Source organism: Salvelinus alpinus, chromosome 16, assembly GCF_045679555.1.
Source record: "Salvelinus alpinus chromosome 16, SLU_Salpinus.1, whole genome shotgun sequence".
In the NCBI taxonomy this organism is placed as follows: domain Eukaryota; kingdom Metazoa; phylum Chordata; class Actinopteri; order Salmoniformes; family Salmonidae; genus Salvelinus; species Salvelinus alpinus.
In genome coordinates, this window is record NC_092101.1 from 2,170,097 (window position 1) to 2,186,787 (window position 16,691).

General features: G+C 42.3%; 1 protein-coding gene across 3 annotated transcripts in view; it reads left to right on the top strand.

Annotated features, from left to right (window-relative positions):
• ttll7 (tubulin tyrosine ligase-like family, member 7) overlaps window positions 1-14,239 on the top strand; it is a 125,998-nt gene extending 111,759 nt beyond the window's left edge. For 2 of the 3 annotated variants that reach the window (XM_071344487.1, XM_071344486.1), the window contains one exon: window positions 8,960-14,239. In XM_071344487.1, the coding sequence (XP_071200588.1) occupies window positions 8,960-9,080 (121 nt within the window). In that variant the 3' untranslated portion in view covers window positions 9,081-14,239. The remainder of the gene's footprint in view (window positions 1-8,959) is intronic. The other variant, XM_071344489.1, reaches the window with a different exon arrangement.
• The last annotated feature ends 2,452 nt before the right edge of the window (window positions 14,240-16,691 follow it).

Here is a 16,691-nt window from a genome sequence, read left to right on the forward strand (position 1 = left end):
GAGCCAGTTTCATCATAGCGCTTGATGGTTTTTGCGACTGCACTTGAAGAAACTTTCAAAGTTCTTGAAATGGTCTGCATTGACTGACCTTCATGTCTTAAAGTAATGATGGACTGTCGTTTCTCTTTGCTTATTTGAGCTGTTCTTGCCATAATATGGACTTGGTCTTTTACCAAATAGGGCTATCTTCTGTATACCACCCCTACCTTGTCACAACACAACTGATTGGCTCAAACGCATTAAGAAGGAAAGAAATTCCACAAATTAACTTTTATCAAGGCACACCTCTTAATTAAAATGAATTCCAGGTGACTTCCTCATGAAGCTGATTGAGAGAATGCCAAGAGTGTGCAAAGCTGTCATCAAGGCAAAGGGTGGTTACTTTGAAGAATCTCAAATATAAAATATACTTTTCTGGTTACTACATGATTCCATGTGTTATTTCATAGTTTTGATGTCTTCACTATTATTCTACAATGTAGAAAATTGTAAAAATAAAGAAAAACCCTGGAATGAGTAGATGTGTCCAAACTTTTGACTGGTACTATATATATAGTGCACTACTTTTGACCATAGCCTATGGGCCCTGGTCAAAAGTAGTGCACTATATAGGGAATTGGGTGCTATTTGGAACACAAGCTAAGAACACACAGGGCTACAATGTTAACAGGAAGTAATGACCTTGGGATTAGCGTGCAGGTTAGCAAGCCCCCTGAGGCCAGTTTAATTCAATTATGAGCCAGATGAGGCGCGCCACAAATGACCTTACGCCTGCTCCTTCCCCCAGAACGCTTTAGATGATTCATAACCAGCGTATATTTAACAGGCTATCACTTTGTACTTTCTAATTTAGTCATTAAAAAGGGTGGGGGGGTCGGGGGGATTTTGGATAGGCTGGATTAGGTCCCGATCATCATCATGAAGAGAAAAGTAAAAATGTAACAAATACCTACATTAGTTTCCAAAAAAAAGTAACTTTAGCTACTTTGTTAACTGTGCGCTTTCTCCCCTTCCTACAGTAAATAACAACTCCATTCAGATTATTAAGTAGCAGCCTACCTGTTTTTACGCCGGTCCTTCTCATTTGACTTTTTGTTCTGTCATTTTAAATCCATCTTCCATTGATTAGTTTAGATATCTCCGAATAACTTGAGGCTCTAGCTCTATGACTGTGGCCTAGTGCCAGTTTTATGACTTGTGATTGGACGACAACAACAGCAAGCTACACACGCCACTGTCATGAAAAGCAAAAGCAGCATAAGTTATAAAAAATATCTCTCTTTCTTTGTGGGAAGCATGATGTAGACCATCTATATTGTGAATTCACATGGAGTTGTCTGATTTCTTTCTTATAGTTTTAACAGAAAACCGGCAGTTTAAAGAAAGTGTTTCCATTTGTCACATCCGTAGTCTGGATACACCGACTTAGTCTGCGTTCCAAATGATACCCTTTTCCCTATATAGTGAACTATTTTGGACCAGAGCATAATAGTCGACTTTGTCGAAGAATCTCTTTTAAAGAGCTCCATGCCTTATCTTTGAGGAACTTGACGCCTTTCAACGGCAAGAGGCAGGGGTAGGTGTGGGGTGGTGTGTGTATTTGTGTGTGTCGGACTAAACAATTATTTTTAGGGTATTTTGAAGTTTCTATTGACAGGTATTATTTTAGAATATGAGATGGGGAGATAGATGAGAGGGATACAGCATGGAAAAGTGAATGGCGGAACAGTTATTGAACCACTCTACCGCCAGGGGAATATGTGGTTCGGCACCGACCAGCCAGCGGCCCACGTTTAGCACTCCTATGGGGAATTCATGCATATGAAAGAGAATGAAGCAACCTGCCTGAATTAATACTATTTACCTGCTTAGCCCCTGAGGGGTATCCTTCCTTCTGTCCATTCAAATAACACATTGGTCTATCTCTCAACTTCGTGTGTGTGTGTGTGTGTGTGTGTGTGTGTGTGTGTGTGTGTGTGTGTGTGTGTGTGTGTGTGTGTGTGTGTGTGTGTGTGTGTGTGTGTGTGTGTGTGTGTGTGTGTGTGTGTGTGTGTGTGTGTGTGTGTGTGTGTGTGTGTGCTCACCACGGAAGCTCACCATTGGCTGCTGGAACGGCCACCTCCGCCCATGGCTCTTCTTCCTCTTGCTCTGCCATCTCGCCCATTGACGCAGGTCTATGCTCGATTCAGTGACCTCTATTCCTCCCCTCACTCTGGCCTCACCCCTTTGCTGCCTACAGTCTGACTGAGTCCTCACCAGGGTTGATCTCAATATGCTTGGAAAGACCACACGTTCCAAACATCCAAATGTTAGTAGAGACCGCTTGCTAGTTTTGGAGGCAGCTTTGTGTTTTCTAGCAAAGAGCAGTGTGGTAGCTGACTATCTGTGAATAAGTTAATTGTTTTGCCCCACAGCTAGTCAAGTTAGTTAGCTACCTAGCTAAATGCAGCATTATGTTTGCTATTAAAGAGCAGTGTGGCAGCTAACTAACTGTGAATAAGTTCATTGTTTCTCCCCACAGTTTGCCAAGTTTGTTAGCTAGCTAGCCAAAGGCAGCGTTATGTTTGCTAGCGAAGAGCATTGCTGTAGCTAACCGTGAATAGTTTCACCCCACAGTTAGCCAAGTTAGTTAGTTAGCTAGCTAAAGTTATTTACAGTTAGTTAGCAACTGCTCCTACACTCTTTCACTAGCTACCATAATGCTTTCAAAATCGTGGTAATGAGGTGTCTCCAGTTGTGTTTACACTTTCCAAGTGTATTCCATTTAAATTCAGTCAACTCTGGACAGGAATCGAAGAAAAAAAAATTCAAGAGTCCAAACATCTTGGACCCTTGGACTTTCAATTCATCATCTGAATTTGACTGAAATAAAAATGGAATTGAGCCCTCCCCCAATTCCCCACTGCACACCTTCCTGCTAACTGTGTGTCCCAATAGTCTCAGATATATTCCTCACCTTGTCTCCTTTTTTCGTCAGACTTAGTCTAAAGGTCAAGACAGCTGACTGGTGAAAGGACAGATTAGAGGTTATGTAGGAAAGGAGGCAAGGAAAGTAAACAAATTGAGACTGTTGGGAAGCAGCCTGTCAACATGCAATCGCAAGAGACTGCGAGCCCTGGCCGGCCAATAACCTAACCTCTTCTCGTCACTGACACAGAATGGCTTCCATTGCACTGCGTGCTTAGCACAGTTTCACAACGATGGCCATCCTTCCTTTGATTCCATCAGACACTTGTGAATGCCCCATGGCCACCATGGGGCTGGTTACGGTTATTTTGTCATTAGCCACATGCTTTGTCTCGATGGGGTGACATTATGTCTGCCTATGAGAAGAGCACCATCTTGCACCTGTCACCTCCTTCTGCTAGCCTGTGACTCATACCCTACTCACTGCCGTTGTGTCTGGACCCCCTGACCTGCATCCTTATGCTGCCTGCTTACCTGACACACACACACACACACACTAACGTGCTCGCAAATGCACACATATGCAACACACACGCGCATGCCAAACACACACACACTCACACTCTCGCATACGCATTTTACACGGACATACATTCTGCAGTACACACACACACACACACATACTGGAGTGGGTCTCAGTGATGAGAGACTCTCTAACTTAAGCACTTCTCATGGTAGGAGTACAGAGCACACGTGTCAGTGATCACATACAGTAGGTCTGAGAACAGGTCTTCTCTTTCTGTGTGGGCAGAACATATGGACATAGTCACGCAACAGTATTATTGTGAGCCTAGATGGCTTTTCACGCTAGTGAATTGAACCAAGCCGAACAGACCAAGATGTACTGAGCTGGTCTGGTTACACATCCACCATAGTTGCTTGAATCCAGCTGAAAAGTACAATGTGAATTATTCTGTTCAGTACCGTTAAGGTTTTGGACCTTATTTCATTTTCCCCCCATTTTTTTTTATGAATAACAATCAGGTTAATTGGGTTTTGTCTGTGGAATCGGTCAGATGACCTTCTCCGTACGGTTTTTGATCATGTTCACTTCTTTTACTTAGTCAAGACTCTGTTATTCCGCTCGGCAGTTGTGTCGCTAACAGAGACCTTGAACAGTGCAGGGCCTGTTGGAGGTACTCCACATAATGCAGCTGCGACTTTGGAGCTCGTTCTCTTCACACTGACGATTTGAATTGAAGCAGGGCTCCACAGCAGTGGCTTCTCCTGGACTTTCAACTGGCAGGTTACTGCAAGAAGCTCATCCATGATCAAAAGCCCAGGACCTGGAAGACGTGTTACAGAGGGTCCAATTAACTATCGCCCGCAGAGTGATCAGGGCTCGGAAAGTGTCGGGACCATATCACACGATTGGCCTACCTAGTGTGGACAGAATGTTCTCTGTGTGAATTCATGAGAAATAGAAAGGGAAAATAGTACACACGATCACTAACCACCACCCACAAGCGTCACCGCATAGTTCATGTTTGAATTCCATTTCTTGCAGTGGAATTTCCATACATTGGCCAACAAGTGTTCCGTGGAAGAAATATGGTTATGCCTTCCAGGAAGTGTAACACACACCAACGTTTCAGACTGATCCCCTTCAAACACGGTCTAGTGGGTTTGTAATAAAACTCAAACAGAACAGATATCAGATACAGAGGAAAGCCTTCAGGAGAAATCAAAGCTTCTTCCAGAAATGGATCCCTATTCCCTATGTAGTGCACTACTTTTAAACAGATTAGGGAATAGGGTGCCATTTTGGACACAGACCAACATAATCAGAAACGAGGAAAGGGATGAACCCGAAAGGTGACAGAAAATCCTGCAACACCATCCTACTGTAAGTTTTTAAAAGTCAATGTCCCATCGGAAACCATTGTAAGCAGTGCCCCTGAAGTTGCGAGGATGTAGCGAAGCAGTGCAGCAATTCGAGAGGGTATTGGCTAAGTAATCCGCCCTCCCTCGCTCTCCTTCTCTTCCGGCCTTGCTCCATTGAATGGTTGAGCTCCAGAACAGGCCAAGTAGTACTGTGGGTGGGTCGTTTAACAACCGCAATCGAAAGTACCGGCCCACTTGAGTGGTTTTCAAGGACATTCTACTTGAACTAAATGAAGTTAATTTGAATCCTGCCCAACTCTCCTGGGTCTGGCTCTGTTGCGGCAGATGCCCTCGACGCAGCAAGTCTTTTTTTGGTCGACTTTAAAAAGAAGAAGAAGAAGCAGCTTGACTAATTTGTCCAGGAGATATTTTACAGGGAAAGTATGTCAGAGTGAACAGTGTTATCTGCCAGCTAACAGAAGAACATTAATTCACACCATAATCCATATGGTTTAGTTGACAAACTGTTTTATTAGTTAGCCATTCAAATCTGTAGAATTCGATCAAGCTTTTTACTCAAATGCCATTTTTGTTCTCCCTGAGATACTTCATTGATGTCCCTTGCCATTTTGAATGAGTTGAAATGTTGATACATATAGTTAAATAACATATTATACGCCTTGTTATAAGACATTATACAGGTGCATACATGCTTATAAGTTAGAAAGCAAAGTGTTACAGTGAGTTGTTTCTGTTTGAGCTGTACTCGTATTTAAAGAGGACATCTGCAGTTCAAACAATAACAAAGTGGTGAACACGCCACTTTTTTTGGTAATTAGCTTAGGCATGGGGCTGGAGAAATGTAACCACTCTCAAATTCATAAGCAGAGCAATGGATGCAAGGATTGACCATGCATGATCTCAGAATTATAGTTTTAACCATGTTTTGAGGCTATACAGCGTTTGTTTACAATTACATTGTTTACAAACAAGGGATTTAAACAAAATCATATTTTAGGTTCTGATGGGGGTAGGACAGTTGATCTAAGCTCATTAGGCATTTGTAAGTTATATTCTTCATCAATCAATGGGTTTACAGCATTCATTTCAAAGTACAAAAATGGGCAAATCAATCACAGTTTGCTGTTTTATTCAAGCTCTCCGTAGCCGATGTGAGTAAGACCTTTAAACAGGTAAACATTCACAATGCGGCAGAGCCAGATGGATTACCAGGACCCGTACTCAGAGCATGCGCTGACCAGCTGGCAAGGGTCCGACTGACATTTTCAACCTCACCTTGACCCAGTCTGTAATACCTACATGTTCCAAGCAGACCACCATAGTCCCTGTGCCCAAGAACCCCAAGGTAACCTGTCGAAATGACTATGGCCCCGTTGCACTCTGTAGCCATGAAAAGCTTTGAAAGGCTGGTTATGGCTCACATCGACACCATCATCCCAGACACACTGGACCCACTCCAATTTGCATACAGCCCCAACAGATCCATAGATGAGGCAATCTCTATTGCTCTCCACACTGCCCTCTCCCACCTGGACAAGAGAAACACCTATGTGAGAATGCTGTTCATTGACTACAGCTCAGCGTTCAACACCATAGTGCCAACACCAAGCTCATTACTAAGCTAATGGCCCTAGGACTGAACATCTCCCTCTGCAACTGGATCCTAGATTTCCTGACTGGCTGCCCCCAGGTGCTGAGGGTAAGCAACAAAACATCCGCCACGCTGACCCGCAACATGGGGATCCCTCAGGGGTGCGTGCTTAGTCCCCTGCTGTACTCTCTTTTCACCCACGACTCCAACACCATCATTAAGTTTGCTGACGACACAACTGTGGTAGGCCTGATCACTGATGACAGTGAGAGATCTGGCAGTGTGGTGCCAGGGCAACAACCTCTCCCTCAACGTCAGCAAGACAAAGGTGCTTATTGTGGTCTACAGGAAACGGAGGGCCGAGCACATCCCCCATTCACATCGACGGGGCTGTAGTGGAGCTGGTCGAGAGCTTCAAGTTCCTCGGTGTCCACATCACTAAGGATCTATCATGGTCTACACACACCAACACAGTCATGAAGAGGGCACGACAATGCTTCTTCCCCCTCAGGCTTAAAGGATTTGGCATGGGCCCTCATATCCTCCAAAAATGTATACAGCTGCAACATTGGGAGCATCTTGACTGGCTGCTTCACCGCTTGGTACGGCATCTGCTTGCATCCTACCGCAAGGGGCTACAGATGGTAGTGTGTACGGCCCAATACATCACTGGGGCCAAACTCCCCGTCATCCAGGACTTCTATACCAGGTGGTGTCAGAGGAAGGCTGATCATTTTTTCAAAGATTCCAGACACCCAAGTCGTAGACTGTTCTCTCTGCTACCGCACTGCAAGCAGTACTGATGCACCAGTCAGCTTTCTCAACCAAGTCAAGAACCAACAGGACCCTGAACAGCTTCTACCCCCCCAAGCCATAAGACTGCTAAATAGTTAGTCCGGGTAGCTATTAGTTAACTATTTAACTATCTGCATTGGCCCTTTTTGCACAAGCTTTAGTTTTTACTCATCACATACGCTGCTTCTACTGTTTATTATATATCCTGTTGCCTAGTCACTTAATTCCAAGTTATATGTACTGTACATATCTACCTCAATTACCTTGTACTCCTGCACATCGACTCAGTACTGGTACCCTGTGTATATAACTAAGTTATTGTTACCCATTGTGTATTTATTATTACACTGAACAAAAATATTAATGCAACATGCAACAATTTCATGATATATTGTAGACCACACTATCTACCAAGAGAGTTCTCATCTATATTATTCGTAGCCGTCTATTTACCACCACAAACTGATGCTGGCACTAAATGAGCTGTATAAGCCTATTTGGAGGAGGTCAGAGACCTGACCGTGTGGTGCAAGGACAACAACCTCTCCCTTAATGTGATCAAGTCAAAGTAGATGATTGTGGACTACAGGAAAAGGAGGACCGAGCACGCCCCCATTCTCGTCGACGGGGCTGTAGTGGAGCAGGTTGAGAGCTTCAAGTTCCTTGGCGTCCACATCACCAACAAACTAACATGGTCCAAGCACACAAAGACAGTCGTGAAGTGGGCACGACAAAACCTATTCCCCCTCAGGAGACAGAAAAGATTTGGCATGGGTCCTCAGATCCTCAAAAGGTTTTACAGCTGCACCATCGAGAGCATCCTGAGTGGTTGCATCACTGCCTGGTATGGCAACTGCTCGGCCTCCAACCACAAGGCACTACAGGGGGTAGTGCGTACGGCTCAGTACATCACCGGGGCCATCCAGGACCTCTACACCAGGTGGTGTCAGAGGAAGGCCCTAAAAATTGTCATAGACTGTTCTCTCTGCTACCGCACGGCAATGGGTACCGGAATGTCAAGTCTAGGTCTAAGAATCACCTAAATAGCTTCTACCCCCAAGCCATAAGACTCCTGAACAGCTTTGACCCCCCCCCCCCCCCTTTTTTTGTTTTTACACTGCTTCTAATCGCTGTATTATCTATGCATAGTCACAAATTACCTTGACTGACATGTACCCCCCACATTGACTCGATACAGGTATATATCCTCGTTATTGTTATGTAATTTTCTTGTGTTACTTTATGATTTAATAAAAAAAATTAAAATACTTTCGTTTATTTAGTAAATATTTTCTTAACTCTATTTCTTGAACTGCACTGTTGGTTAAGGGCTTGTAAGTAAGCATTTCACGGTAAAGTCTACACCTGTTGTATTCAGCGCATGTGACAAATAACATTTGATTTAATTAGAACTGATCCAGGCGCTCTAGATTCACTTGCTCACGCCATCTCACCTCACACTGGAGTTATTCCCACCTTCTCTACCTACTGTATATATTTTTGCCAGGTGTCTATTTGATGGCTGCGGATCTCATAGTCATAGCTCGTCATTAGAAAGGTGCTGTATTTTAGTCTAGGCTGGAACAAAAGGGGAGACGTATCCTCATCTCGTGAATGTGTCGTCAGCTTGCAGGGATAATGGGTTAATGCGGCCATGATCTCTTCACTGTGACCCTTTGGGCCTCTAATCCTCCCCTCATTATGTCCCTTGTCCACCTTCCCCCTCCTCTCTTCCCTCCATCCTTCCCTCCGTCTGTGCAGGTATCTGCTGCCAGTGACCTCCCAGTTCATCATGAAGTGGCCTTCATCCAGCTTCGGCCATGTCTCCTCGGCCATGCCGCGCTCACGCAGTCTGTTCACCACCCGGATGGGTCAGTTCTGACTGACCGCCCAGGCCCACCCTCATGAGCTGTAACCCCCAGCCAATCCCTCCTCCCCTCAACTAACTCGTTGAGAGGGCTGAACTGGCGGACCTTGGACCCCACAGCGGCCCCACAAAGGCCAGAGCATATGCGCGAGATTAGTGACACCCGTGCTCAGCCCAGAACACTCCAATGTTCCAACAGGACTCTTGATCTGAGCGCCACTTAGTGTCAGACAATGGGTCATTCTCATGTGCCCCGACCCAGTCTTTCTCTGTATCTCTGTCTCTCTCGATCTCGCTTTATCTCTCTTTCTTTCTTTCTCTCTCTCTCATTGTACCTTACATTGCTGTATTATATCCGCTCACTGTACAGTTACAAGTCAAGGTACTGTAAAGGAGAAAAAACTAACAGAACAAGGTTTCTTACATTTATTTTGTAAAATGTTCCATGAATGCAGTGAATGCTGATGCAGTATGCAGATGGAATGAGATTAACAGGTTATCCCTTTGTTGAGAAAAAAAATACGCTTTTTTTTTGCTGGCTATGAAAATTGCTAAATGTATTTTGGTGCTGTTTGTATTTAATTTATTTGTTTAACTTATTTCAATGTGATGCTTTAGTTTACATTGTTTTAACAGTCACTTTATGCTCCTGTCAATACAACCCAAAGTACAGTAGAGCGAGGAAAGACTAACTTATTTAAAACCATCGGGTCAATTGCAACCAACAGGTAGAATGCGCAGCTGCAGGTTAGCGCTGGATTTCATAAAACTCTACTAATGGGAGATTACATGCACTTGCGTGTTAAAACAAACTAGCTTGCAACCAAAAAACTACCAGAATAAACCAGCAGATCAGTTGAATGAATCAATATTTATTGTAAGAATATAGACCCAGTGAATTGTAAGAAACTCGAGTATAGTTCAGTACAGGGACGTAGAGTATAGTACATTACAGTAGAGTACAGTAGAGTACTAAACTGCAACTGCACTATTCTGCAACTCTACTGAGATTATACTCTACTCGAGTACAGTAAAGTATAATACAGTACGTTATAGAAGTTTATGTTTGGGCCACATTAGAATAAAATTTGTAATTTGACATACCTTGATTAGACTCTAATTTAATACAAAATATAGGTTTCTATTAACAAAATCATTATTGGTTTGATTAAGTTGATTTTAGTTCAGGAATAGTTTCTTTTCCCCTTTTGAAATTACCATACTGTATTAAGACAAGTTATTAATGGATTAAATATTGGAAATGAAAAGTAAGTATACCAACACAAGCTTCACATTAATAAAATGTATAGCGTAAATTGCCACAGAGATTATCGCTGGTAAACGAGGAATTACCTAATTTCAGTTGTGCGGAATGATTGTCAGATATTTAAATCTGTGCTTAATCTGCTCAAATATTAGGTTTCATTTATACCGAAGATAATACCCAGAGGGCTAAATAGTCTTGAACATGTTTGGCAGCATCCGGGACTTAAAGTTAACATCGACATCAGCTTTAGGGAGGGGTAATATGGACGCCAATAGTGGTTGCAATTGAGATCAGCAGTGTGGGTGATTCTAGGGCATATTGATGGTTTAACGAGAGATCACCTTATTTTGAGACCGTGCTCAATGTTGGTTGCAGTTGACCCTTAAACTTTTAACTATAGCTTATATTTTGGGTCTGTAATGACAAGTGCAGCACAGTATAGAGAGCGTCTAGAATGTTTATTTCCAACTAGCGAGCCAAGCATCCCTGCTACTTAGTGAATGAGTTGACTTTGCAGCCTCACCGTAGGGAGCCAAAATGGAGTCTCGGATATTGTCCTGTTGAATATGCACCTTGCAGTATATCACACCGTGGCCGGGTACCGGGTCGACTACATTGCAGTCGCCTGCCAATTCTCACAACGTTTGGATAGGTGTTTATAGAAATCTGACGCCCGACTGGGCCAAGTCGTTGACATGGCACGCATGGTTGCTGCGTGCAGCGAGACTGCAATATTGGTGATCTGGAACATGACCAATGACTTACTCCACATACTGCTTATGATGCTGTAAGCAGTAGTTCTTGCATGCATAGATTATAGTTCTACACCCAGACGTTGTCCATAGACAGAACAACTGCATTATGGGAAATACTTGAATTTTTGTGTTGTTAAATCTTTTGGTCTGCGCTCGCATTAAATACACTAATTTAGATTTTTGGGTATCTTAAATTACATATACAGTACCAGTCAAAAGTTTGGACACACCTACTCATTCAAGGTTTTTTTTTTTTTTTTTTTACTATTTTATACTAATAATGAAGACATCAAAACTATGAAATAACACATATGGAATCATGTAGTAAGCAAAAAAGTGTTAAACAAATCAAATTATATTTTATATTTGAGATTCTTCAAAGTAGCCACCCTTTGCCTTGATGACAGCTTTGCACACTCTTGGCATTCTCTCAACCAGCATCACCTGGAATGCTTTTCCAACAATCTTAAAGGAGTTCCCACATATGCTGAGCACTTGTTTTCTGCTTCGCTTCACTCTGCAGTCCAACTCATCCCAAACCATCTCAGTTGGGTTGAGGTCAGGTGATTGTGGGGGCCAGGTCATCTGATGCAGCACTCCATCACTCTCCTTCTTGGTCAAATAGCCCTTACACAGCCTGGAGGTGTGTTGGGTCATTGTCCTGTTGAAAAACAAATGATAGTCCCACTAAGCGCAAACCAGATGGGATGGCGTATCGCTGCAGAATGCTGTGGTAGCCATGCTGGTTAAGTGTGCCTTTAATTCTAAATAAATCACCAACAGCGTCACCAGCAAAGCACCCCCAACACCATCACACCTCGTCCTCCACGCTTCACGGTGGGAACCACACATGCAGAGATCATCCATTAATCTACTCTGCGTCTCACAAATCATCAGACCAAAGGACAGATTTCCACCGGTCTAATGTCCATTGCTCATGTTTCTTGGCCCAAGCAAGTCTCCTCTTCTTATTGGTGTCTTTTAGTAGTGGTTTCTTTGCAACAATTCGACCATGAAGGCCTGATTCACGTAGTCTCCTCTGAACAGTTGATGTTGAGATGTGTCTGTTACTTGAACTCTGTGAAGCATTTATTTGGGCTGCAATTTCGGAGGCTGGTAACTAATGAAATGATCCTCTGCAGCAGAGGTAATTCTGGGTCCTCATGAGAGCCAGTTTCATCGTAGTGCTTGATGGTTTTTGCGACTGCACTTGAAGAAACTTTAAAAGTTCTCAATCTTCCGAATTGACTGACATTCATGTCTTAAAGTAAATGATGAACTGTCGTTTTTCTTTGCTTATTTGAGCTGTTCTTGCCATAATATGGACTTGGTCTTTTACCAAATAGGGCTATCTTCTGTATACCACCCCTACCTTGTCACAACACAACTGATTGGTTCAAACGCATTAAGAAGGAAAGAAATTCCACAAATGAACTTTTAACAAGGCACACCAGTTAATTGAAATGCATTCCAGGAGACTACCTCATGAAGCTGGTTGAGAGAATGCCAAGAGTGTGCAAAGCTGTCATCAAGGCAAAAGGGTGGCTACTTTGAAGAATCTCAAATATAAAATATACTTTTCTGGTTACTACATGATTCCATATGTGTTATTTCATAGTTTTGATGTCTTCACTATTATTCTACAATGTAGAAAATAGTACAAATAAAGAAAAACCCTTGAATGAGTAAGTGTGTGCAAACTTTTGACTGGTACTGTATGTGTTGTATCACATATGGATTGTATGACACATGATTTAGTGTGTGTTATTTATGAGTGGGGGGCAAAAGTGGTTGCGATAATGTAATTATGTCATTTGCACCTCTGATGTCATACTTGTTGTCAGAGGTTGGAACTAAAATTATTTTCCAATCGTTCCGAGCAGAGCCCTTATTTTTATGTTCCATTCCGGTGATCCCACCAGAAAATAAAGTTCTGAACCGATTCGAACACATAAAAGTAATGGTTCATATAGTTCATATATAAATGGAACATGGGAAATCAACTTTGTTTTTACATTCAGCTCATTATTTTACTCCTCCAATTAGCGCTGATAGTGTAGTTTGCTCTGGAAAGAGTAAAATAGTTTTGACTGGTCAGATAAATGCAGGCGCGAGATGTGACTGAATTTTCACGGGTGGGGAATTGAATTGGAATATGTTTAGACTGTTAGTAGCATTATAACATCAACGAATTACAGAATTATATACTAGACTTTAGGAATATTTTTTGAAGTAAAAATAACATTATTAAATGTTTTTCAAGATTTATAGATAGCGGTTCTGTTCCGGAACACTGGAGATCACTTTCGTTCCTGGTTCTGTTTCCGTTCCTCTGACAATGTTGTTCGTTTTCGGCTCTGTTCCCTGAACCGGTTTGAACCCCTGTTGGTTGTAATAGGAAGTTTTGTAAATGTCTTGTTATGTAAAACAAATCTTAACAGATAACAACAAGAATATGATTTATTTTCCATGACGTGATATCGTCATGAGAAAGACATCTTCACCTGGTTGTAGACGTTCTCAATCTACAACTAGAAAATGACATCATTATGATGTCACATGTCCATTTTTGAGTCTCTTTGGCGATTCTCTGTAAGTCGTACTGTTACTGCAGTGCTTTGCCTCGCCCGAGGAGCTGCCATTGCGTGTTTTAGCATCTGTGTCCTATTTCCCACTCCCGCAGGTACAAGTGCCAGTGCAAACAGTGAGGTGCCAATACACCGCATATCCATTCACTAATGTGTTCCATTGGTCTTTAATTAAGGTTAATTAAAGTTCATATGTGATCAATTACAGTAGAAACCCTCATTAGGAACTATTTAAATGTTAATAGGGAGAAATACAGTATTACGTGTCTAGGCTAGATTGTGTTACTTTTCTCACATAATTTATGGGTTTGATTTTCAACGGTAATAGGAAGCAGTCAGACTTCATGATAAAGTATACTGTACGTTTTACAACAACTCTCTTACTAATAGGTGTGGCGGGAATTCTGTGCTAAAAATGTATTTTCCCCTTACACTTTGCTGAATATTAATTCACAATGCCAAATATTTTATTTTGCCTGAACTTTATGTTATTTAAGAGTAATACCTTTTCAGTTGAGGTATGGATTTTTAAGTTTACATAGCAATAAAATGCTTAAAACAAAAGAGGTTCTCAATTTCTATTATTATTTATCCTATATCGGCATAAGGGTGCTTTGCGGTTCCATGTAGAAACGTTTTGACTGCCATATTCAGTATGAAGCGAGCCATCTGAGTGACTGAGCTTGGTCTCTGTGCCTTTGATAGCCTGACAGAGTGACTACACGACACATAGCTATGACAGGCTGTCCATGTTAGCCCTAACCTGGACCACATTTCCCATTTGGAAATGTCAAACGTCACTCATGTCAAGGTGTGTGAGAGAGAGACCCCCAGCCCTGTCTTGTCTTGACCCGGACCCCCAGGGAAGACAGGTGAGCCCGGCCTTTATTTGCCATCTCTACACCGGACTGGCGTCCAGCTTCCTCTGGCCTCTCAGATGACGCAGTGAATTTCCCCCTAATCCCTTCCTCCCTCCCTTCTTCTCTCTGTTAGTAGAAGAGGTGGATGAGTTCACAACCTTGAGTTCCTACTGCATCGTGGTCAGAGGCCTCTGCACCAAACAGGCAGACACTGACAGCCAGCCTTGTGTTTCAACTAGTCCCAAAAATATATCCCCTGCGCTATTGCGCTGCACTGTCCTTTTGACCTCTTTCCCCCTTCTACTCTCTCTCTCTCCCACCCTCACCTGTCCTGGATGCTGGTCCAGACAGTTGTGCAGGCAGCCAGGGTCCAGTGTACGCTCAAGTCCACATGCCCCTCATCTCTGATTCTCCATCCCTGTGACCTGAGTGAAAATTGGCTTGGGAGCAGAGTGTGAGAGGTGGTTTGCTCAAATGTGATAAAGCGGTACACTTTGACCGTGTGCATGTGCATGTGTGCATGTGCGTGTGTGCATCTACAATGACATGCTTCACAGGACTTTATCAGGAGGCAGTGGTTTACAGCATCGTCGTCGCAGCTGGGGGCCGTCTACTGACAAACACACACTCCACATTGCACACCACATAACCATCTCAGGACTAGAGGTCGACCGATTATGATTTTTCAACGCCGATACCGATACCGATTATTGGGGGACCAAAAAAAGCTGATACCGATTAATCTGTGATTTTTTTATTTTTTGTAATAATGACAATTACAACAATACTGAATGAACACTTATTTTAACTTAAAATAATACATAAATAAAATCAATTTAGCCTCAAATAAATAATGAAACGTGTTGAATTTGGTTTAAATAATGCAAAAACAAAGTGTTGGAGAAGAAAGTAAAAGTGCAATATATGCCACGTAAGAAAGCTAACGTTTAAGTTCCTTGCTAAGAACATGAGAACATATGAAAGCTGGTGGTTCCTTTTAACCTCTCTAGGGTATGTGGGACGGTAGCGTCTCACCTCGTCAACAGCCAGTTGACGCTGCAGGGCGCCAAATTCAAAACAACAGAAATCTCAAAATTAAAATTCCTCAGACATACAAGTATTTTACACCATTTTAAAGATAAACTTGTTGTTAATCCCACCACAGTGTCTGATTTCAAAAAGGCTTTACGACAAAAGCACAACATATCATTATGTTAGGACTTATTCACAGAAAAACACAGCCATTTTTTTCCAGCCAAAGAGAGGAGTCACAAAAAGCAGAAATAGAGACAATTAATCACTAACTTTTGATGATCTTCATCAGATGGCACTCATAGGACTTCATGTTACACAATACATGTATGTTTTGTTCGATAAAATTCATATTTATATCCAAAAATCTCAGTTTACATTGGCGCGTTATGTTCAGTAATGTTTTGTTTCCAAAACCTCCGGTGATTTTGCAGAGAGCCACATCAATTTACAGAAATACTCATCATAAATGTTGATGAAAATACAAGTGTTATGCATGGAATTAAAGATATACTTCTCCTTAATGCAACCGCTGTGTCAAATATCAAAAAAGCTTTACAGTGAAAGCACACCATGGAATAATCTGAGTACAGCGCTCAGCCACAAAACAAGCCATACAGATACCCGCCATGTTGTGGAGTCAACAGAAGTCAGAAATATCATGATAAATATTCACTTACCTTTGATGATCTTCACTTAGCCCAGACGAAAAGTCAAAACAGTTCCATTACAGTTCGTAGAAACATGTCAAACGATGTATAGAATCAATCTTTAGGATGTTTTTATCATAAATCTTCAATAATATTCCAACCGGAAAATTCCTTTGTCTTTAGAAATTAAAGGGAACGCAGCTCGCTCTCACGGCCACACGCATGACTTAGCTCATGGCATTCTGCCAGACACCTGGATCAAACAGCTCTTATTCGCTCCCCCTTCACAGTAGAAGCCTGAAACAAGGTTCTAAAGACTGTTGATATCTAGTGAAAGCCGTAGGAAGTGCAATCGGACCAAATTTACACCGTATCTTGGATAGGCATATACTTGAAAATCTACAAACCTCAGATTTCCCACTTCCTGGTTGGATATTTTTCTCAGGTTTTTGCCTGCTATATGAGTTCTGTTAT